The sequence below is a fragment of the Sorex araneus genome, chromosome 1, assembly GCF_027595985.1.
Source record: "Sorex araneus isolate mSorAra2 chromosome 1, mSorAra2.pri, whole genome shotgun sequence".
Taxonomy (NCBI): Eukaryota; Metazoa; Chordata; class Mammalia; order Eulipotyphla; family Soricidae; genus Sorex; species Sorex araneus.
The window spans coordinates 152892488-152916465 of NC_073302.1; the positions used below are offsets into that span (position 1 = coordinate 152892488).

The 23978-nt window shown below is 40.6% G+C and overlaps 1 protein-coding gene across 1 annotated transcript; it reads left to right on the forward strand.

Annotated features, from left to right (window-relative positions):
- The first annotated feature begins 692 nt into the window (after positions 1-692).
- Positions 693-23978, forward strand: HMGCR (3-hydroxy-3-methylglutaryl-CoA reductase). The gene is made up of 20 exons (XM_004613131.3): positions 693-827; positions 6034-6221; positions 6679-6790; positions 7019-7106; positions 9018-9102; positions 10316-10421; positions 13881-13987; positions 14098-14214; positions 15193-15353; positions 15466-15710; positions 15828-16003; positions 16610-16804; positions 17557-17715; positions 17860-18017; positions 19006-19111; positions 20558-20728; positions 21051-21191; positions 21281-21439; positions 21831-21985; positions 22127-23978. The coding sequence occupies exons 2-20, from the start codon at positions 6057-6059 to the stop codon at positions 22179-22181; spliced, it is 2661 nt and encodes an 886-aa protein (XP_004613188.1). The 5' UTR covers positions 693-827; positions 6034-6056; the 3' UTR covers positions 22182-23978.

The following is a 23978-nucleotide window of genomic DNA, read 5'->3' on the forward strand; positions in this document are numbered from 1 at the left end:
AGAGAGGGATTGCAGCGGAGACGGAGGACGGGAGCATTTTTGAGAGAGAACCGACGGTGGGGGTCTACTGCTCAACAGAGGGAGAGGAGGGGAAATCCAGTGGCTGGAACCATTTACAAAAATGGGTAAGTTACAGAAGCCGTCAGTTTACTTGGGTTTTTGTTTTTTTCTTTCTTTTTTATTTTTTAACTTCCGGAGTTTGGTTCAGCTGGAGGGTTGGGTTGCACCGGGCTACCACCTTCCCTTTTCCACATCCGTCCGTCGGTGTCACTTCCACTTAACCTCCAACTCTCTACACTTACTAATTTGAGTTTTTCATCCTCACCCTGGCCCTGTGTTCATCTTCTCCGGCTCCAATTTGCTACTCAACTACAGCTTCCCCTGGAACTTCTCACACAGCCAGGTTGACCACTGGGCAGGTCGTGGGCCGGAGCGCACTCTACCCGTCACATCCCCTAGCGCCTTCGCCGAGGCCGCTTCCACGCTTGCGCCCCCACGGCGCTGCGACCAATAGGAAGGCCCCGCTGCTGGAACTCGACTGGCTATTGGTTGGCCGAGCAATGGTGAGAGATGGTGCGGTGGCCGTTCTCGGCACCAGTGAGAGCTGTGGGTGGTTGTTAGGGTGACCGTTCGTGACGTACCGCCTTCAGGCCTCGCAGCCCCCCGGTGATTGGCTAGACGATCGGACGATCCCTTCCCATTGGCCTCGCGCTCGCCCGGCTCGGCGAGTGCGTAAGGAGAAGGTTCCTTCCGCTCCGCGTCTCCGTTGGCTGGAGACGGCCGGCGCGCTGGCTCCCAGGTTCGGAGGCCTCTAGTGAGATCCAGAGGTGAGGCGGCCGCTGGCCGAGCGCGGGTCCGTGGCTGGCGAGAGCTGGGCAGGCGTGGGCGGGAACGTGTCCAGGCTCCCTCTCAGTGGGGATTCCGGATTGGGGCCGGGAGCGCTCGGCCCGCAGCTCCCGCGAACCCGGCGGGGCCCCCCGCGTCGGCCGCTTTGCCCGAGTGGCGCCCGGTCCCGCGGGGGACAGCGAGAAGACGCCCTTGAGGCCGGCCGGGGCCGAGCCGCGGCCCGCCCTGCTGCCCGGGGGAGCCGGCCACGGGGCAGCCTGGGCCGGAGCGGGCGGGTCGGCGTCTTCCGTGGCTTCCGTCACCACCGGCGGACCCGCGGGGCGTAGCCGCCTTCACCGGCCCGGGCCGAAGTCGTCCGTGGTGGCCGCGCGGTCGCGATCGGCGGGGCCGGGGTGACCTCGGCGGCCGCCCACCCCCCGCGAGGGGAGAAATGCTGGCGTGTGGGGCGCGGGGCAGCGGCTCGCCGGGGGCTCTCGGGGCAGGTGCGGGCGGTCACGCCCCGGCGTTGCCCTTCTCCCCCGCTCACGCCCAGGCCCGGCTGTTCGTCAGCGCCTTTCTTTCAGGGGACGGGGACGCGCCCGTCCGTGCTGCGGGGCTGAGGCGGAGGCGTGAGGGAGCCGGCGACCCGCCGCGCGTCGGGTCTCGCGGCCCACCCGGGGGCTTAGGGGATGCCTTGCCTCCCCTCCTTTTCTCTCCTTCCTTCCTTCCTTCCTTCCTTCCTTCCTTCCTTCCTTCCTTCCTTCCTTCCTTCCTTCCTTCCTTCCTTCCTTCCTTCCCTCCCTCCCTCCCTCCTTCTTTCCCTCCGTCCCTCCATCCCTCGTTTCTCCCTTCTCCCTCTGACGAAGGGTGTGGTCTCCTGTTCCGGCTACTTTTTGGCTAAAGGCGGAGTTGTCCCCCGTCCCCCCCCCGTCCCCCTCCAGCATGGTTTGTTTTGGGTGATTGGACGATCCCTGCGCGGAAAGGGGGCAGTCCGTTTCCAGGGCGTTTTTACGGGCTTCCATCTTTTTAGGTGGTCGTTTGAGACGTTTCAGGGCTTCTTAGACTTGGCGCTGAAAAGTTGGAGGAGACATTTGTTTGTGGGCCAGTCTGGATAACCGCACATCTCACAAATGGAGAAGAACGCTCCCCCCCCCGCCCCTCCCCCCGAAATTGACTTTCCCTTCAGTCCAGTGAAAGACATTTTATGCTTACAATAGCCTTAAGAGTGTTCTCTGGAAACTGGGCTGCTTTTGGGGGTGGGGCGGTGGGCGGGGCCTGCTTTGGTTGTAGGGTCTTTCCCAAATTCGTGATCAATTTGGTGGTAAGAGAATGAATAGCATGAAGGGGGGGCTGTAAAAATCACATTAATATTAATATGAAGTTGACTAAATCGTGAACATTTGGGCTCCATGTGTGTGCTGGCACAGATGTTCTCTTTATTGCATGATCTAGTGTCTAGATCCTAGGAAGGTACCATCTTTATGTATTACCTATTTATGTGAACCCAGGTGAAAGTGGTGATATTTGAAATTCGTCGCCGACAAAAATGGCAGCTTCATGTGGTCTCACACCTTTGTCAAAAAACTTTGAAACTCAAGCTTCCTAAGTGAATGAAGAAAACTGTAGTTCACAAACATGTGATATAATTGGATGTAGAGTCAGATTTTTGATTTCCTGGTATATTCCCTCTAATTCCCCATACTAGAGTGACAGAAGTCTAATGCTGCATCCTATTGGGATTAAAACAGGTCACAGTCCAAGACCTTCAAAGAGACAAGACAAACATAGTAGTTAATTTCAAAACAGTGTAAAATAATGTATAATCAAGGTGCTGGACTTTGTAGCATGGGAGAAGTTCAGAGTGGGAGAAAAGAATTAGCCTGGATGCCAAAGCATCCTTTTCTTGGCCATGGTAGATGGTTTCTGTGGCAAATTGGATTCCAGTTTAAGGATTCCATTGGATTTGAATTATCCATTCTTTAGAGTTCCATGAAATGTTTCCAACATTCTGAAGTCTGAATATATTGCCACATACTGCAATTTAACTTTTTTCAAAGTTTATTTTTTTTAATTGTGGCATGGCATAAATACTGTCTGTAATTACCTGCTAGTGTCACTGCAACTGCTGATGAAGATGTAAGATTGGATTCTGTGGCATTTATTTAAATGCTTTGTGTAATCCTAGGGAAATAGGTGTGTGTGAGAAATGAGATTGTGTGCAACCAGAGTTACTTTTGACATTCATTTGTCCAAGTATTTCCAAGCAGATAAGGTTCAAGATGCTTGAAGAGGGTTCAGAAGATCATATGAAAAGTAGCAAAAATGTCTTTACACCTAAGAAAAAAATGTGGCAGAATTGACAGCCCTACCATGAAATCTTTTTGAGGGAAAATAGAATGTGTCTAATAATGCAGTTAGAGATTAATGATGCTCTACTGATGTGTGACCAGATTAGGGGTCCTGCTGACAGCTCAAGTTAATTGTAATTTTTTTAGTAGTGACAAATGAGTTGACTTGATTAGAAATAATTGAATTTGGGGAGTTTGAGAGAGAGTGTTAGAAATAATTTGACTTAGTTTTGAAATATATGTTCATTAAATTTTCTGAAATGTTGATGCTAGTTGAATCTTTTGGCATCTTTGTATGGTTTTTTTAAAATATAAGAAGGAAGTTATGTGATAGGGGACCATCTGAAAATCTAGCCTCTCATGAGTCAGTTATAATGAAGTAGGGTGCAAATCTAAGATAAAATTCTTTTAAGTCTAGGTCCCTGCTAATTTAATACCAAGTATTTTGTTAGTGGTGTTCATTTTCCAGGATAGCATATACAATGTAGCTTCTTCCTCATTCCCTTTCCATTTAATATTTTCCCCTGTGTGCCCTGCATTTATCCTTTTTCTAATTTTTTTTTTTTAACTCTGGGTTTTGGGCCACACCCAGTGGTACTCAGGGCTTATTCTAGCTCTGTATTTGCCCAGGAACCAGTCCCAATGGGCCTGGGGGAACCACAGATGGTGTCTGGGATCTAAGGGTTGGCTGAATGCAAGGCAAGCACCTTACTTGCTGTACTATCTCTATGGTCCTTGGTCTGCATTTAGCTCTTATCTGGAGGAGCAATAGGTGGGAGTTTTACCCCTATCTAGATGACTTTAAAAACTATCTTAGGACTTTGGGGCTGGATCGATAGCACAGCGGGTAGGGCATTTGCCTTGCATGCGGCCGACCCAGGTTCGATCCCCAGCATCCCATACAGTCCTCCAAGCACCGCCAGGAGTAATTCTTGAGTGCAAAGCCAAGAGTAACCCCTGAGCATCACTGGGTGTGACCCAAAAAGCAAAAACAAAAACAAAAAACAAACAAAAAAACCCAAACAAACAAAAAAAAACCCAAAAAACTATCTTAGGACTTTGAAAATAAAATGCATACTATGTAAATCAGGGATTTAGCTTTTAATTAAGCAGTTCATCTGGTGAAAGTTGCTACATTAAAATTAAAGACAAAGTGCTGGAGAATAAAATGAAGAAAAGAGTCAGGGTGGGAGGTTGAAAGGCATGAGTAAACAGTGACATGCCACATTTATATACCATAGTAACTTCCAGCCTTTTAACATTGAGATGTTAAAAATTAAGAAATAATGTTGGAAGCCAGTATGACTTCCTGCCATACACACGCTGTATGAAACATAAGTTCAAGAAATAGTTTCAAGAAATAGTATCCACCCATACTACATTCTTAAAACTATTTATATTGTTTATAAGTTTATTTAAAATAGAGTTCTGACTCACAAAATTGATTTCGTTATCTAATTGTGCCAATGGAGGGTTGCACTCTGCAATTTGAAAACCAGTGGATCAAGCTAGTGGCCTGGTATGCTTCAAATGTAGGGAACAGAGGGATGCAGTGGGAGGCATCAATTAATGTTCCCTACATTAATTGATTTGGTTTCTAAAAACTACTCTTAATCTTTTTCCTCTATCCTTTTTAGTAGTTAAATGCGTTCTTTAATGTGTTGCCTTTTATTTTCTGTCTTCAGTAAATGAATCATTCTTTTCAGTTTGTTTCTGGGCCACACCCAGTGATGCTTGAGGCTTATACCTAGCTCTACACTAGGGTGTCGTCTCCTAGCAGTCTTAGGGGACCATAGATAGGATAGTACTGGAGAATAAAACCCTGGTTAGCTGCATGCAAAGCAAGTGCTTTAGCGATAGTATTCTCTCTCTGTGGCCCTAATTTTCTTAAGTTTCACCATGAATATGAAATTCATTTGATTTCTTGTTGGTGTCTATTAAAGCTTAATTTTTTAAATTTGGGTTTCTCTGGGAGATCATATATGCCTTAATGTAGTATTATGTTTAGGGTAAAATGAGATTTACATATTTCTATATTTGAGCCAAATGATTATATCAGATTTTAAAAAAGAAATAATGTCAGAATTATTATTAACCAGCAAATGGAGGCATTTAGTAATGTCTGTCATTAATTCAAAATTTACTTAATTTGGTATGTTCTTTTGTATGACTTTTGGAAGCTGTAGGCATCTACTTTGGCCAGCCTCATCATCTTCCTCTATTCTAGCACTATGATTATCAAGCTCAGACAAAAACTTCTCTATTTTCCGCAACAATAGGAAAGTTCATTAAATATCAATTTGCTGTTGACATTATGGCATATGCTGAATGGAATGAAAAACATGTCTCTGCCCTTGAGCAGCCTTAAAACTAATTATGTATGGAAGACACACCACTGATAAATTCTTCAGTATTTACCTTTTGCATAACCAGAATGTGGAAGAGGTTGCTTAGATGCATTTTATAGCAGGGTAGTTAGAAAATAAATTGGACTGGATAGCTATTTCTTACTTTCGTTTTCTATTTTATGGCTCTCCTTAACCCAGGTAATATGAAGTGTTGAGATATGCATTGGTTTGATCTTAAATGTTTGAACTCACACAACTTAAAGAAATTGCTGTTTTTCACTTGTTTATTAGTGACTAGTCAAAGGCTAAGTGTTATGAGTAAAAAAATAGGAGTTCTTTCATTTTAATTTTAACATGCCCAGAAATACTGGGAGCATTGTGAAATAGATTTATTTATATGTATAAGATCCTGTGATTCCAAAACAGTGCACTCGACATACTTTTTCCTTAGTCTTTTCCTGAAGTACAATGAACTGCTAATAAAAAGTGTTCATACTTGATGTTCCTTCCAGGATCCAAGGATTCTGTAGCAACAATGTTGTCAAGGCTTTTCCGAATGCATGGCCTCTTTGTGGCCTCCCATCCCTGGGAAGTCATAGTGGGCACTGTGACACTGACCATCTGTATGATGTCCATGAACATGTTTACTGGGAATGATAAGATCTGTGGATGGAATTATGAGTGTCCAAAATTTGAAGAGGTTTGTGAAATTTAATTTGGTGTTGACTATAAAGAAACTTACATACTTAAAATTTCCAGAGTGTTTTCTTTTAGAGATCATTAAATAAAAAAGTTATGAATAAGATCCTGTTTTCACAATCATGAATTTACCACAAGTATAAACTTGACTTTCATAGTTTGAAAATTAACTCGAAATACTTTTCTTTACCCAAATGAGTCTTACTGACTTAAATTTGGAAAATAAACTTTTTATAATTGACATGGTGAGAAGTGATTGATAAAAGCAGTGGATTGTTTACAAAATAGATTATAAAATTAAAAGTTTGATTTAATTTTTGAGTTGCTTATTTGTTAGCTGACAATTGCTAACATTTAGGATAATATGTAAACTCATGATGCAACAAAATAAATTCTTATTTTACATTGTTTAATGCAAAACTCAAGCAATGGGTTTTTTTTCCTATTTCTCCCAATAGGATGTTTTGAGCAGTGACATTATAATTCTGACAATAACTCGGTGCATAGCTATCCTGTATATTTACTTCCAATTCCAGAACTTACGTCAACTTGGATCAAAATATATTTTAGGTAATCATTTTTTTGTTGGATATTTAAATTGTACCTCTTTATTCAAATCTTTTGTTGAAATGTGTGTATTGCTTAAAGTCTGCTTCTTTAATTACCCTTTTTGAGAGTTAGATATTCTGATATTTGACTTTAATAACCTAGTATTTTGAAATTCTGTATGGAACTATGTTATTTTTTGTGTAATGAAGGATGAAATTTTTTCATTTTGTTGGGATTTTGTTGTTTTAGGTATTGCTGGCCTCTTCACAATTTTCTCAAGTTTCGTATTCAGTACAGTTGTTATTCATTTCCTAGATAAAGAATTGACAGGCTTGAAGTAAGTATTTAAAGCCTAAATAAACAATTTTTCCAAAATATGTTTTGCATATATATTATCTTTTTATATATATGTATATCCTACCCTTTTTTATATTTACAGATAATTTTAAACTCCTGCTATATTGATGCTTTTTATGCCAATAATAATAGTTTTATTTTTAAGTGTCCTTTCTTATTGTTAGACTAAATTATTTGTATTCCCCTGCTCCAACTAGTATTTCCCTGCTTGAGTATAGAATTGTTCATTTACTTATTCTTCTTGTGAGGTTTGGATTTAAATCCTTTGGGTCTCCCATTCGGTGTTCAGGGGACCTGGGACCACTCGATGATACTTTTAGACAGTCAGGCTGGTGGTTCAGTTCGAGGACCCAAAGATATGTTACTGTCCAGACTTTGTCGTTTTGGGAATCAGATCTCTGTACTATCTTTCTCGCCCCTAGAATTGGATTTTTAGTTACTTCATCTTGTCTTGACAGTTGTGATACATTTACAGTAGTTTTTTAAATTTCTTCTTACAATGTATGATAAATTTATAGCAATAGCTAAATTTTTGCTCTTTTTTTTGCCCCGAGTCTGCATTCTTATGAGTTGGGGCTGTTCTTAGAGATATTTTTAGTGCTATTTCTGCCAACTTACTGTGTTTAGGGCTGGAGCGATAGATAGCACAGCAGGTAGGGCATTTGCCTTGCACATGGCTGACCCGGGTTCACTTCTTCAGTCCCTCTCGGAGGCCTGTCAAGCTACTGAGAGTATCCCGCTTGCACGGCAGAGCCTGACAAGCTACCCATGGCATATTCGATATGCCAAAAACAGTAACAAGACTCACAACGGAGACGTTACTAGTGCCCTCTCCAGCAAATTGATGAATAATGGGACAACAGTGCTACTGTGTTTAGGGAAAATTTTGTTTTTTTTAAATTGATTTTGGCATAACACCCAGCTTTGCTGAGGGCTTTCTTCTGGCTCTGCTCTCAGCAATCACCCCTGGTAGGATCTAGGGTGCCCCATGCGATGCTGGAATGGAACCTGGGTTGACAATAGGCAAGGCAAATGCCTTAACTCCTGTGCTCTCTCTCCAGCCCATCCTGCCAACTTACTGACTGAAAATATTATTTCGTTTATCTCCCCCAACCGCACGGCAGAGCCTAGCAAGCTCCCCATGGCATATCCATATGCCAAAAACAATAACAATAGCAGGTCTCATTCCTCTGACCCTGAAAGAGCCTCCGATTGTTGGGAAAGATGAGTAAGGAGAGGCTGCTAAATCTCAGGGCTGGGATGAATGGAGACTGGCACCCACTTGAGTAAATTGATGAACAATGGATGACAGTGATACAATGATCTCCCCAAACTATTGATACGTTTAAAAATTATATATTATTCTTTTCTGCTAATTCAAGGAGATGGTTCTGTTACTCAGCATATTTTTCTTTTTTAAAAAAATATGTGTAGATTTATTTTTAATATTTTTAGATTTTGGGTCACACCTGGCGATGATCAGGGGTTCCTCCTGACTCTGTTCAGGAATTACTCCTGACAGTGCTCAGGGACCATATGGGATGGTGGTGATCAAACCTAGGTTGACCACATGTAAAACAAGTGCCCTACCTGCTGTACTTTTGCTCCAACCCACTCAGCCTATTTTCCTATCAAATGATGTTTTTCCCTGTAAATATATTTATATTTTTAACATTAAAATATTTTGAGTGAACAGTATCTTTAAGGATAATAAGTTATAGTAGAATCTTCCTTTTGGTCTGTAAAAGAGATTCAGATATTAGTGACGGTTAACATACTAGTGAATTATATATTGTAATATTGTATGCAGGGAAATGTTCTGTTTTAGAAAAAATATATTTTTTTCCTTCTTTGTTAAATGTACCAAGTAACCCTTTTTTCCCCCCACCAGTGAAGCTTTGCCCTTTTTCCTGCTTTTGATTGACCTTTCCAGAGCAAGTGCACTAGCAAAGTTTGCTCTCAGTTCCAACTCACAGGTAATTAGTCTTATACAACATGAATGATAATGGTGTTTCTCTTTTTTCAGTTTGTTTATAACAGTAGGGCAGTTAGAATTTGTCAGAGCTAAGATTTAGGAGTTACCCACAATTTTAAGCTTAATTGTCAAATCCTTTGACTGTGTTCTCCATTTCCTAAGAATGGTCCCATTTGTCTTAACTCAGATATAATTCACCAGCTTCTGGAGTTTGGAATAGTTCTACCTAATGAAACACATAGGATGGTAGAACAAATCTAATAGAAGAGTCTCTGGGTAGTTTTATTTCAGAACTTGAATAACCACTAACATTATCTGTCATAAAATTTTATTTTGAATAACCACTAACATTATCTGTCATAAAATTTTATTTATCGCTGGAGCGATAGCAAAGAGGGTAGGGAATTTGCCTTGCATGAGGCCGACTCAGGTTTGATTTCCACAAACTATATGGTCCCCTGAGCACCGCCGGGAGTAATTTCTGAGTGCAAAGCCAGGACTAACCCTTGAGCATCGCTGGGTGTGACCCAAAAAAAGAAAAAAAAATTTTTGATATTTAGTAGTTAATTAAGGAGCATAACATTTTTAACTGCTATGCATCAGAATATCTGTATATAAATTGCTTGTACCCCTGATTTTTTACATATATATACATATTGTCTTTTTGATCACACCAGCGGTGCTCAGGGGTTACTCCTGGCTCTACATTCAGGAATTATTCCTGGTGGTGCTTGGGGGACCAAATGGGATGTTGGGTATTGAACCCAGGTCAGCCTCATGCAAGGCAAAGGCCCTGCCCACTGTGCTATAGCTCTAGCCCCCTGATTATATATTTCATTTGAGTATGTTTGCAAGGAGATATGATTTAGATTTCATAGTACTATCTGGTCTCCCAAAATTCATTCCTAAGTACTTATATTGGTAGTAACCAAAATGCAAAATGCAAATTATTATAGGATAGTAATTGTGGATTTAAGTGACAAGAATTAAGGCACCATTTTAGTGAAATATTCCTAAGAAATGTCACTGAATGGAAAGGAGAAGCAAGGTATATTTACATATAGATATATACATATCTACTTCACATAAATTGCATCTGGAGGCTTAATTTTACCATATTGCCTATTTTGTTCTTTATGCATTAAACTATATTTATTACTTTATTGACATTTTTAGTTATTTTGTACCTTATGCTTATGTTTGGTCTGTTTTAGGATGAAGTAAGAGAAAATATTGCTCGTGGGATGGCAATTTTAGGCCCCACATTCACCCTTGATGCTTTAGTAGAATGTCTTGTGATTGGAGTTGGTACCATTTCAGGTTTGTGAGCAGTTTTTAATATATTTAAGAGTCAGTTTGTAGATAAAAAGAAAAACATATTTTAGAGTGCACTGGTTATTCTTAAATACAAGTTTTTTTAAAGTCTTTAATGGTTACTGACATTATTCTTTAAATTCTTGATTGACTGTGTATATCTCATCTTATGGTTTAGTGGGAAATTAGTAGTTCACTTTATGTCCATATGGTTTAATTTTTGTTTACCAATTAATAATAATTGTTTACCAATTTTCTTACCATTTTCTTCTCTTTCTATATTTATTCCAGGATTTTATGTTGAATATTCATTGGTGGTTTTATTGGCTTTAAGCCAAACTTGTGTTCCATGATTTTTCTGGAATGCACCATCTAACCTTGCTGTTTTTTTTTATTAAATTAGTGACTTGTGTGTCTAATTGTTTTAATTGTCAAAGGAGATAGGACAAGAGTCAGAAGTTGGAAGGATCTAACTTAGATCCTCTTAATGTGGTTGCAAAGATTTAATCAGACTATGTATTGTAATGGCTGGAGCAATAGCACAGCGGGTAAGGCATTTGCTTTGCACTCAGCCGACCCGGGTTCGATTCCTCCACCCCTCTTGGAGAGCCTGGCTTGGAGATTCCAAGAGTATCCAGCCCGCACGTGGCAGAGCCTGGCAAGCTACCCATGGCATATTCGATATGCCAAAAATAGTAACAACAAGTCTCACAATGGAGACGTTACTGGTGCCCGCTCGAGCATATCGATGAACAGTGGGATGACAGTGATACAGTGATGCATTATAATAGCCAGTACCCAGCATTAGCCCAACACATAGGTTTCTTCATCTCTAATTTGATAGAGTAGAGGATTAGATGTTAAATATCAAACATAGGTTTCCACTATATAGGATAAAAATTATGGCCTGGTATGGGAATTTGCCCAAATGAATATATAAGCTGTTGCTAAGGTTTCCTAATCATTAGGATTAAATTTTATGACTTCCTCATGAAGACCGAAGTTAGTTAACAGTTAACTATACGTGTTCTGGTGTATTTCCTGATGTATTTTTCACTAGCATATTAAATATGTGTCTTCTAACTTTTCGAGGGTAAGATGATTATTTGTATGTATCATTCAGCAGTGCTTGGGGAAATTATGTGGTGCCAGGGCATTTTTGATCAGGTAAAACCGTAGCTGTAGCTTCTCTTTCTCTTTCTTTCTTTCTTTCTTTCTTTCTTTCTTTCTTTCTTTCTTTCTTTCTTTCTTTCTTTCTTTCTTTCTTTCTTTCTTTCTTTCTTTCTTTCTTTCTTTCTTTCTTTCTTTCTTTCTCTCTCTCTCTCTCTCTTTCTTTCTTTCTTTCTTTCTTTCTTTCCCTTTCCCCTCCCTCCCTCCCTCCCTCCCTCCCTCCCTCCCTTCCTTCCTTCCTTCCTTCCTTCCTTCCTTCCTTCCTTCCTTCCTTCCTTCCTTCCTTCCTTCCTTCCTTCCTTCCTTCCTTTCTTCCTTCCTTTTCTTTTATTTCTCGCTCTCTCTTCCTTCCTTCCTTCCCCCCCCCTTTTTTTTGAGCCAAAGAACCTGTAGGAGTAGCCAGATTTAGTAGTGGATCTAGAAACCCAGGACTCTGCCTATGAAATCAGTTGGAAAGCAGCAGCATGATGTGTTTGCCATGATAGAGTGGAAATTACCAAATTTAACTTTGGAAAAGTCATTTAGGAGACATTTATAGTCGTACAGAAATATTCCAGTTAGGGTTTGGTTTAGGATAAGATTCTTTTTTGGGATTTTTGAGGGTTCTGTGGGGGATCGGGAGTGTACCATAGCTGCTGGTGGTGGGGCTGGAGACTGACTTGTAGTTCAGTTCTGGGGCCAGGCAATCATTGAACACCAGGCCTCAAAGACATGTGCTTCTGCCCTTGAGCTCTCTCCTCTGAGCCTCAGGTGTAATACATGTTAACTAGGAGGTACTATTAGGCAGCCAGTAAGAGCAGAAAAATTTCTTCTTAGAAGTGCATAGATTAGTACTGTCTCTGTGCCACAGAGAGACTGTTAGTGGATAAAGGAGGGAAGAATGCCTGGAGGACATACAGCAAGCACAGGAATAACTTATAGAGTGAATGCCAGTTGATAGCTAAGTTGTTAAAGCCTCCAGCAAGTAGATTTAGAGAGATATTTAGCTACTATTTAAAATGTAGGTTGTTCATACTGTGTTTTCGTTTGTTTTTAGTATTTATTTAATTATTTATTTATTTGGTCATAACCTAGTGCTTGGGAACGATTCAGCCTGATGCGGAGGCTTCCCCCAGTCAGTGCTCTTGCTGGAAACCCGGCGCTCTGGGTGGCCGAGCCTGTGCTCAGCCCATTGAAGTGTCTTTCTGGCATTCAGACTGTTGATTGTCACTGCTACTCTTGAATTTGTACATTTAAGAGTAATTGCTGTAGAGTTTTTTATAATGTCACTTATGCTATACTTTGTCATTTAGTCAAATGTATCTTGTCAGCAGTTTTTGAAAGGAAAGGGAATCAGTTTTTTATTTCAAAGCATTTTGTGTTTGTGTTTGTTTGTGTGTCTGTAGTTCTGGGGATTGAACTTCATCCATACAAGGCAACTGCTGAGCTATATCTCTGAAATTCCATCATTCTGTTATGTCTATTTGAGACTATTAAATGATAACTTAAACACTATGTACATTTATTTTGAATCTTGAGTTGCTTTTTTGCATTTCATTTTTTCCTGAAGAAATTAATTGAATTGAAAAATTATAAGCCCATCAATAGAAATGTTTTATTAAAAATAGTTCAGTAATTGATAAAAATTTTATATTAAGAAAAGGAAAAGCTAGCTAGTGGTAAAAAAGCAGTTGATGGTAGTATGTTTTATATAAGGTCCATGCTGGGGGGGGGGGAGGCAGACAGATAACGCCAGGGATAGGGCACTTGACTTGCATGTAGCCGACCTGGGTTTGAAACCTTGCACCACATGTTTTCCTGTGAGCACTGCCAGGAGTGATCCCTTAGCTGATGTAGGAGTAAGTCTGGAGCATCACTAGGTGTGGCATCCGAAAGGGGCATCGGGCAAAAAAACAAAACAAGTCCATGATTCATAAGCAAATTATTTGTGTAGTAATGAGTGGCACTGGATCAGGGGCAAGGGTGGGATGGAACGGGCTTATTTTGTTAGAATAGCTTGCCCTTGATAGCTACACAGTGGTGCTGCCATGTGGTAAACAGTACATTGAACATTACTGCAGTGCTTGCTGTGATGTTAAGGATTACAGCAGAGGAGGGTCCGTATCCGTGTGGACTTAATTCCTGCTGTGATCTGAGGTTGGTTTCACTTTTGTTCATTCTTCTAGAAGATTGAGAAGAACTTGCTATACTAATATTTTCATTTATTTCACCTATAGATATACCTATCTAAATCTGGTGTATGCAGCATCAAAAAATACATGTACTTTACTGATTATTTATTTTTTGTTTGACCAGGAGTGCGTCAACTGGAAATTATGTGCTGCTTTGGATGCATGTCAGTTCTTGCCAACTACTTTGTGTTCATGACTTTCTTCCCAGCTTGTGTGTCCCTGGTTTTAGAGGTATGAGCAGTTTTTACTGTGGTTGAGGAGTAGTGTTTCTCATGACATTGCTTCACCTAAATGAAATCAAATCAAAGTCTATGGAGGTAACGTTGACTTTTATTTTGTAGCTCTCTCGGGAAAGCCGTGAAGGTCGGCCAATTTGGCAGCTTAGCCATTTTGCCAGAGTTTTAGAAGAAGAAGAAAATAAACCAAATCCCGTTACTCAGAGAGTTAAGATGATCATGGTAATTAAAGTTTTCTTCCGATATTCTCAGTTCCGGTCTTAAAATTCGGTTTTCTCTTTGGGGTTTTTCCTTCTTCCCCTTGTCTTCCACAGTATTTGACTTATTGATATTCCTTTATTTTTTCTTAATTTCTTCTTCATTTCTTTCAAAACTTCTCTATATTCTCTCCTTTAAGCAGATTTTTTCTGTTCCTTCCCTTTGTCTCTCTTTGGAAATTGTTCTTTTCGATGTTTTCAGTAATTCGGTGGCTTTTGTACTTTTAATTGGTCACATAGTGTTTTGGGTCTTTCTTTCTTTCTCTCTAAAAATGTTTTTTTTAATTCCCTTCCCTTCCCTTTTATTGTTGCTGTGATGACTGGGGTTGTGTTTCTTGCCGAGGTTGGCACTCCTTTAGTGGTGCTCATTGGGAGTCACTGCCTTATTTATTGGCAGTTGCACTTCTGCCTTATTTATTGGCAGTCACACTTCTGGTGTGGCACTTCGGTATCTTTTTAGTTGTGGTGCTTGCCAGGGGTTATAGCTCACAAGCATCTGGCTGTGAGCTTTGTTGAATAGCCAGAAATCACACACAGTAGAACTGCCAGGATCATTCAGTACATGTGTGACACTAGGGGTTTGGGCCCATGGCCATCTGCTTATAAAGCAGGGGCTCCAAGCTCCTATATTGGGCCCAAGGACTTTTTCATGGGGAGGTGAGGTCTTGAACACACCTGGTAGTATTCAGGGCTTACTTTTGACTCTGCATTCAGGATTCATTCCTGGCGGGGCTCAGGGGACCAAATGGGGTGCCAGGGACCAGAAGGTCAGCCGTGTGCAGGGCAAGTGCCCTACCCACTGTATTATCTCTCTGGTCCCCCAGGGCTTTTTTCTAATATAAGGGAAGACCACAGAAAACATTGTCTGATGAGTTACTTGCCAAGGATAAGTTTAGTTTTATGGGTGTGCAGAGGATATATAAGTTTTTAATTTTTGTTTCAGTCTCTAGGTCTGGTTCTTGTTCATGCTCACAGTCGCTGGATAGCTGATCCTTCTCCTCAAAATAGCACAGCAGAAAATTCTAAGGTTTCTTTAGGATTGGATGAAAATGTGTCCAAAAGAATCGAACCCAGTGTTTCCCTCTGGCAGTTTTATCTCTCCAAGTAAGTGAATCAAGACGTGGTTTGTTGTGTCTGAACCCAGTGTTCTTTCTTGTTAAATGTATAGATTGTACCTTTCATAGTTTAGAATAATAATTTGCTTTCTTTTATTTAGAATGATCAGCATGGATATTGAACAAGTTATTACCCTAAGTTTAGCTCTCCTTCTGGCTGTCAAGTACATCTTTTTTGAACAAACTGAGACAGAGTCTACACTTTCATTAAAAAACCCTATCACATCTCCAGTAGTGACCCAGAAGAAAGTTCCAGAATATTGTTGTAGACGTGAACCTATTCTAGTTAGAAATAACCAGAAGTTCCATGCAATGGAGGAGACCAGAATAAACAATGAAAGAAAAGGTGATTTCTTGTTCTCTTCATTCCCGTTTCTTCCAATGCTTCTAACGTCACTAAGTTGAGTTTGTTTTAAAAGTTAACATTCAGGCTGATAAGATCTTCTTTTGATCTCTTGAATAGTTGAGGTCATAAAACCCTTATTGGCAGAAACTGACACTTCCAGCAAAACTACATTTGTGGTTGGTAACCCCTCCTTTGATACTTCACTGGAACCAGAGGCACAAGAGCCTGAAATTGAACTCCCTGCGGAACCACGGCCTAATGAAGAGTGTCTGCAGATACTTGAGAATGCAGAGGTGAGGAAAGGGAAAATAAACTTCAGGGTGGTAGCCTTTTTTTGGGGGGTGGGGAGGTGGGGGGATTTTGGGTCGAACTCTGCATTCCTCAAGGCAGCTACCAGCATAGTGCTCTGGGACCCTTTAGGATCAAATCTGAACTTCCAGCATGCAAAGCACTCAAACATTCACTCCAGCCCTTTGAGCTAGCTTGGATTCAAGTCTGGTTTCCTTTTTGTTTGCTTGATTTTTAAGAAAGGAAACTTTTTGTTTTTGTCAACTTAAGAAGCTATAGCTTCTGAGTATATACAAAGTTCTAAGTTTATGCATGGTTTTATTTATTTAATTTATTTATTGCATGGTTTATGGCTCCGGTATCTTTCATGCCATGCAGCTGTTTGTGAGATAGCTGAAACCATGTCAGTTTTTCAGATGAGATGGTTGGGGCTCCTTTGAGTGTTATTCTTCATTGCTTGTTATTCTTCAATGCTTGTGTTTTTAGCTCTACTGAGAACATTTTTTTAACAGCTTATTTATTATGAATAATTGAATAATATGAATTATGGTGCTTTGCAGTTTTGTCACTTCCCACCCTAAATTCCCTTCTACTCTTGTACATTTCTTTAGCAAGGTGCGAAATTTCTCAGTGATGCTGAGGTCATACAGTTGGTCAATGCCAAGCATATTCCAGCTTATAAATTGGAAACTCTGATGGAAACCCACGAACGAGGTGTATCTATTCGCAGACAGATGCTTTCACAGAAACTTCCAGAGCCTTCTTCACTGCAGTATCTGCCTTATAGGAACTATAATTATTCCTTGGTAAGTTATTTTCTTGATTGGAGAAGGTTTACTTTGTAGTTTTTCAGTCTTGCAGATTTACTATTTAGGTTTTAAAATATTTTCAGTTGTTCTTTAACACATGGTTTTGTAAAATGCATCCTTTTAAAATTATAAATTTGAACTTTAAAGATTTTAGAAATTCTGGGACTGGAAAAATAGGACAGTGGGTAGGGCTCTTGCCTTGCATGCTGTTAACAGACTTGGATTTGGTCTCCGGCATTCTGTATGGTTCCCCAAGCACTACCAGGGGTAATTTCTGAGTTCAGAGTCAGGGGTAGAATGTTGCTGTGTGTAACACAAAAGCAAAGGAATGAAAGGGAGAGAAGGAGAGAAGGAGGGAGGGAAGGAAGGAAAAAAGGAGGAAGGAAAGGATCAAAACCAGGCTGGCCATATGCAAGACCTACCCATTTTATTATCTTCTGCATCTGTCTGCCTTACCAGTGTACTATCTCTCTGCACAAACTTTTATCTTTTAAATACTTTTAAAGATTTACTCTGCATTTTGGTTTCATTCTGACTTAATTTCACTTTAGAAGCATTTAAAGAAACACATGCATTTCATGGAAGAAGGACTATGCCAGGGATCAAACAAAATTTTTTTTATTTTCAAATATCTAACAATTTTAAATATTGTTGAAATTTGCTGAAGGATTAATTTTGAAGGAAGCTATTTGATGAGAGCTGTTTATTTTCAATGTAGTGTTTACTTGGTATATGACTTGACCTTTCAGGTGATGGGAGCTTGCTGTGAGAATGTTATTGGGTATATGCCAATCCCTGTTGGAGTGGCAGGACCTCTGTTCTTGGATGGAAAAGAATTTCAGGTTCCAATGGCAACAACAGAAGGTTGTCTTGTGGCCAGCACTAACAGAGGCTGCAGAGCCATATGTGTAAGTTGGCATTCATATATTTGCCTTTTTAAAGTTATGTTCTAGGCCAAGCAATGGGAATTTTGGGGATAATCAAGGATAACTTTTGGGACAAGTGGAAGCATTCTTAGATTAATAAGTGCTTGTATAACATTCTCTGAATAGCTTGGTGGAGGTGCTAGCAGCCGAGTCCTTGCAGATGGAATGACTCGTGGCCCAGTGGTGCGTCTTCCCCGTGCTTGTGACTCTGCAGAAGTGAAGGCATGGCTTGAGACCCCTGAAGGGTTTGCAGTGATAAAGGAAGCATTTGACAGCACCAGCAGGTGTGTGGGGGTTTACTTCAGAATCAGTGCCATTTGTAGTGATCACTAAATGTCACTGTCTATACATATTTACCTGCTGATCATGACATAATGAAAGACTGACTTGAACTAGAGACATTTAAACTAATTATTAATGCGTGGCTTAGTCATGGAGAGAATGTTGATCTGAATGAGTATTCAATAGAGGCAAAATTGGGGATAAAGTTTGAACTACTAAGTGTATGTGTTGGTTTTAGAAGGCTCTCTTAATAATTAGACTTACTGTACCTTAGAAGACCTCTGAGTTAGAATTGCTCTAGGGCAGGATCATTGACTTACAAAAAGATTTTCCAAGCAGCATGGAAGTTTGTATTACTATAGTAGATTTAACTATGAATGAAGAAAATTAAATTTGTAAAGAAATATGATCAGTACAAATGATTAGCCCAAGATCATTAAAACTTACACACTTACTTTCAGAGCCAGAGTGATAGCATAGCGGGTGGGGCGACCTGGGTTCAATCCCCGGCATTCTATATGTCCCCCAAGCACCACCAGGAGTAATTCCTGAGTGTAGATCCAGGAGTAACCCCTGAGCAATGCTGGGTGTGACCCAAAAAGCAAAAAAACAAACAAACAAAAAAAACCTTACACTTATTTTCATTCAGACTTCTAAATTCATCTGTGATGAAGTAACCATAACTCTTCCTTAGAGCAAATCAGAGTGACGGGCCAGGAAGATAGGTCAAAGGGTTATCAGGCACTGTTTGATCCCAGCATCACATAGCTCCCTAAGAACCATTGGATTCAGCCCTCGTAGCCTAGTAGGTTATTTGACCAAAGGCCCTGGTAGCCCAGCATTGCCCCTGCTCCTCCAAAAGAGAGAAAATAGGAATGACAGTTGAAATAGTATTCTAGTAAATGTCTAAAGAGAGCACATTATATTAAACAAGCTAAGTATATTTTAAAATGAGTTCTATCTTAAAACCTTCACTGCTTTTATTTTCAGATTTGCACGTCTACAGAAACTTCATATGAGTATAGCAGGGCGCAACCTTTATATCCGGTTCCAGTCCCGGTCGGGTGATGCCATGGGCATGAACATGATCTCCAAGGTGGGCCTGGCTCTCCCATTTGAGAACCCGTGCTCATGATTATCTCAGGAGAGGAAGCTTGGAGCAGGGCAGACTTGTCTAGGATTATATTCTCTGCTGCACTTTTGAATTTTTTATTATACATAAATGACTTTGTCAGAGTTAGTTGAAAGATTTTTACTAAAAGTAAATAATAATTTATATAAGTCATGATCCAGAACGATAGCACAGCATGTTCCGACTTGGGCTTGATTCCTCCATCCCTCTCGGAGAGCCCAGCAAGCTACCGAGAGTATCCCGCCCGCACGGCAGAGCCTGGCAAGCTACCTGTGGCGTATTCGATATGCCAAAACCAGTAACAAGTCTCACAATGGAGACGTTACTCGTGCCCACCCGAGCAAATTGATGAACAATGGGACGACAGTGCTACAGTACTATAAGTCATGGAAGTCAGGCATTTGTTGATAGATGATTTCTATTTGATACATTTACTTTAAACTAGTCTGAAGATTAGGAAGAATCTTGGATTTAGCACTTCAAAATTTTGTCTTGTAAATCATAAAAGCTGACTTAAGAGATTTTTAAGATTTGTATATAAAAAAAGATCAAGTAATAGTCCAAGTGTGTAGTGCATTTATTTTACACAATTACACATGACTTTCATTGTATTCTTTTTGTGTGTGTTACTGGACATAAAGGTAAAATATTAACATTAATTTGGCTAAAAAATTTATTTCATGGTTTTTCTGTTTACAAGGACTATTCTGAAAGAGATAGGTCTGTGATCGAAAGGATAAACTTGAAAAATTGCCAGTCAGGGCTGAAGCAGTAGTACATTGGGTAGGATGCTTGCCTTGCATGCTACTGACCCGCATTTGATCCCCAACATTTTCTATGGTCCCCCTGAGCATCACTGAGTGTGACCCCAAAACAAGACAAAATCCCCAAGTAAACCGTGGCCCTGGATTATAGAAATGAGGATGCCACAGAAAGAGGGAAACTGGGGGATGGGGATCGTGGTAGGGGGTATCAGGGTGAAGAGAAGGACTGGTAATACGAAAAGGGTATTGTCAAGCTCAGGGGTCACTCATGATGATGCTCATGTACCATATGCAATGCCAGGGATTCAACTAGGGTCAGTCACTTGCAGTACAAGTACCTTAACCTCTGCACTGTATCTACAGTACCCTGTCATTAATGTTTTTTTTTTTTTTTTTAACTCATTCTCCTCTGCGTGCTGTTTATCAGCAGCTACTATAAAGAAACAGTAGGAATCTATATCCAAAGAGAGATTAGCCATGGTGATGGTTAATCAAGTAGCTGATACTTTTGTAGTCAGTTTCTTGGCAATCTAATGGACATATTTTGAACTATAATTTAGAAGTATACTAATTATTAGATGTAAATAAAACCTTCTGATACGTAAATAGTTGCATTGCAATGTAATTTTATTGTCCTCATTAACAGGGTACAGAGAAAGCACTTTTGAAACTGCACGAGTATTTCCCCGAAATGCAAGTTTTAGCAGTCAGCGGTAACTATTGTACCGATAAGAAACCTGCAGCTATAAACTGGATCGAGGGGAGAGGAAAGTCTGTTGTTTGTGAAGCTCTCATTCCTGCCAAAGTTGTCAGAGAAGTGAGTGACTAGATGAATATTTTATAATGTTAATTTTTAATGGGGCCATACACTGGGGAAAGGATTTGGGGGGGTATTGCTGGGGGCACTCCTGGAGTTTTAAGATTCTAAATAAAGTTTGATAAATGGTCATGTTTTATTTGAAAGGTGGCCATTTTGTCACATCTCTCCTGTCCGAGTGTGTGTGGCATTCAAGCACATTCACTGCTGTTTTATTGAGGACAAGGCTTAAATGGGGCCACAGTTTAGAAACCCACTTGTTTTCTGGAGGTCCTCAAAAAGTTGACATGGTGAAACTGTAAACTGTTCACAACTGTTTCAGGTGTTAAAGACGACCACTGAAGCTCTGGTTGAGGTGAACATTAATAAGAATCTGGTGGGCTCGGCGATGGCTGGAAGCATCGGAGGCTACAATGCGCACGCCGCCAACATTGTAACTGCCATCTACATTGCTTGTGGGCAGGTGAGGATCCCGCTGCTGCTTTTTCTGGGTTATTTTCAGCCAGGGATACCGCTTTTCTAATATTTTCCTTTTCCCTCCACCCCACTCAGGATGCAGCACAGAACGTTGGTAGTTCAAACTGCATTACCTTAATGGAAGCAAGTGGTCCCACAAATGAAGATCTGTACATCAGCTGCACCATGCCGTCCATTGAGATAGGAACCGTCGGGGGCGGCACCAACCTGCTCCCTCAGCAAGCTTGTTTGCAGGTATGACTCGCTGGACCTCAAGTCACCTTGTAACTTGCTGGAAGTCTGTTTCTACCAGACTCCATGACACTCATCTCTGGATGAGCTTGTTTGTTTCCTCCTCCTCTTTCCCCCACCACCTAGTCTAGTGTGTTCATACGTTCCTGACTACGCTTAGGAAGTTAAGGGTAAAAGAGCAAATAGGATTTGCTTGTGCTGTTCAGGGCTTACTGCCAGGGCACATTAGGGGGGGCTTGTAAGTTAACTGGGATTTCTATGTTTTTAGCATGGGCACTTATATCTTTGTGCTTTCAGGCAAGCCTTATTATATTTCTAGGCCTTTGAAATTGCTCTTCTTTGAATAGGACGTTATCGCCATGAATGTAAACGTGAGCCCTACTTTTCTCTGCAGATGCTGGGTGTTCAGGGAGCTTGCCAGGACAATCCTGGGGAAAATGCCCGGCAGCTTGCTCGAATTGTGTGCGGTACAGTCATGGCTGGGGAGCTGTCGCTGATGGCAGCGTTGGCAGCAGGACATCTTGTCAGAAGTCATATGATTCACAACAGGTAAGATTGGAAGATCTTCTAACCGAGTTTTCTCTGTAGTTGCTGTACTATAGAAGCTTGTTATTTGTCTACATTAAGACTTACTTAAAATTCCACTTTCCTCTGATACCATATGTCCCTACTTTGTCTTTTCTGCCTTAGGTCAAAGATAAATTTACAAGACCTCCAAGGAACCTGCACTAAGAAGGCATCTTGAAGAACCTGACTTCTGAACTGCACATGGGCATTGGGTTAGAAGGACTAAACATAAAATCTGTGAATTAAAAAGCTCAATGCACAGTCTTGTTGAGGATGAATAGACACGATCGTTGTGATGCCCACTCGGTTTTTGGCTCTTGGAAAGGGGCCGAGTCCCTTTCCTGCCAATCACTCAGATCTGAGCACAGCATAGTGCTTCATGTGCTGTACCCATTGGAAAGATCTCCGCGTGAATATTACACTTTAAATCATCACAGACAGTAATCCACAACTCACTTCTGAAAGGGATTACAAGCCGGAAAAAAAAAAAGTGCTTTCTTTTGATGAATTTTTTTCTTATAGTGAAAGTGGGGTTTATGGTGATCAGCGTGAGTTTGTCTGTCTTCCCAGGCCCGCCGCCAGGTGGAAGACACATTTTTAAATACACCGTAGCTGCCAGAACTGCTGATTTCACAATTAATTTATTAAGTCTAAGTCTGGGTTGTAGAACTTGAAGAAATAAGAGCTAATCTTATTTTTTTTTTTATGTAAACTAATACTTCATTTGGTGCTGGTCTATTTTTATTTCTTTTGGGGGTAGCCAACAATTCCTTTTTACAAGGGGACCTGTTTTTTTCATGGGAAGAATTACTCTCTTTCTCAAACTACAGAATAATGTTCAGAGCAGTGTGAAATAGTTCTCGATTAAGAAAACAAATCACTGCATTTATCGCTATAGGCTCTTTGTTCAGAGAGGCCTCTTGTCTAAATAGAAATGTGTGACTCACCTACAATATTTTTCAACATAAGGCTTTAAGAAAAGGTTTTGTGCTCTTTATTAAGATGGAAGGAAGAGTACTTACTGACACTTAGAGGTGATTCTATTGGACAAGAACATATAGGTCTGTAACCTCTCAGAGTGGAAAACAAAGGTGGGAAAGGTAAATGCCATTTCTCTAAGCCAACTTTGAATTCTTAAAGGACACTTAGCTGAAAAATCTAGATAGACTTTTTTTTTGGGGGGGGGTAAAGAACTGTATCAAATCTGTATATGTTGTAATAAAGCTTCTGATGCTTGGAATTTATTGAAAATGTTGCAAGAAAGAAAAACCAGCTTGTATAAACTGATTTAAGTAACACTTGAAGCTTGGACCAGAGAAGCTAGTGTTCTTTCATGAGAATCCTGGCTTGCTAGTTGAGCCTAATGAAGGGGAAAGTCAGCGTGCAGAGCCAGGGAAGGTGCCACGTGAATGGCCCTGAAGGAATGTGCCTTGTTCCTGTGGCCAGGAGGTTGGTGACTGAACCATGTACACAGGGCTCCTTGATGGACCCATAAAAGCTCATAGCTTCCTCAGGGGGTCAGCAGAGTTGTTGAATCTTTCTTTTTTAAAAAAAATGTACACGTTTTGTATAAATAAAGAACTCCTTATTTTGTATTACATCTGATGCTTCAAGTGTTGGTCTTGGAGAACTACTGTCTCATGTAGAAGATGGACTCTGAAAATCATTCCAGTCCTGCCGTGGCAGCATGGAGAGCCTCTGATTGATTGTGTCTACAGCATTACTGTGGAAGACTGACTTTTTCTGTTGTATGTAAAGTTGAAATGGCTTCTGTTGTGACTTCTCAGCCAGTGACTTATTTATCTGAACTTTTTATGGAAAAGGCAGTGAAAAGTATGTTGAGTATTCACTTTGGTGACTGTAACCAATGTGACTGTAACTTGCTAAATCAATGTTTTGTATAATTACTAAATTGTATACATTTGTTATACTTATTTCCAGTTATAGTAAATTATGAAAAGGAAGTTAATACTGA

Coding starts and splice junctions, on each gene's coding strand:
- HMGCR (XM_004613131.3), top strand. CDS start 6,057: ATGTTGTCAAGGCTTTTCCGAATGCATGGCCTCTTTGTGGCCTCCCAT. Junction 7,107..9,017: donor AAAGAATTGACAGGCTTGAA/GTAAGTATTTAA, acceptor TCCCCCCACCAG/TGAAGCTTTGCCCTTTTTCC. Junction 21,986..22,126: donor AGTCATATGATTCACAACAG/GTAAGATTGGAA, acceptor TTTCTGCCTTAG/GTCAAAGATAAATTTACAAG.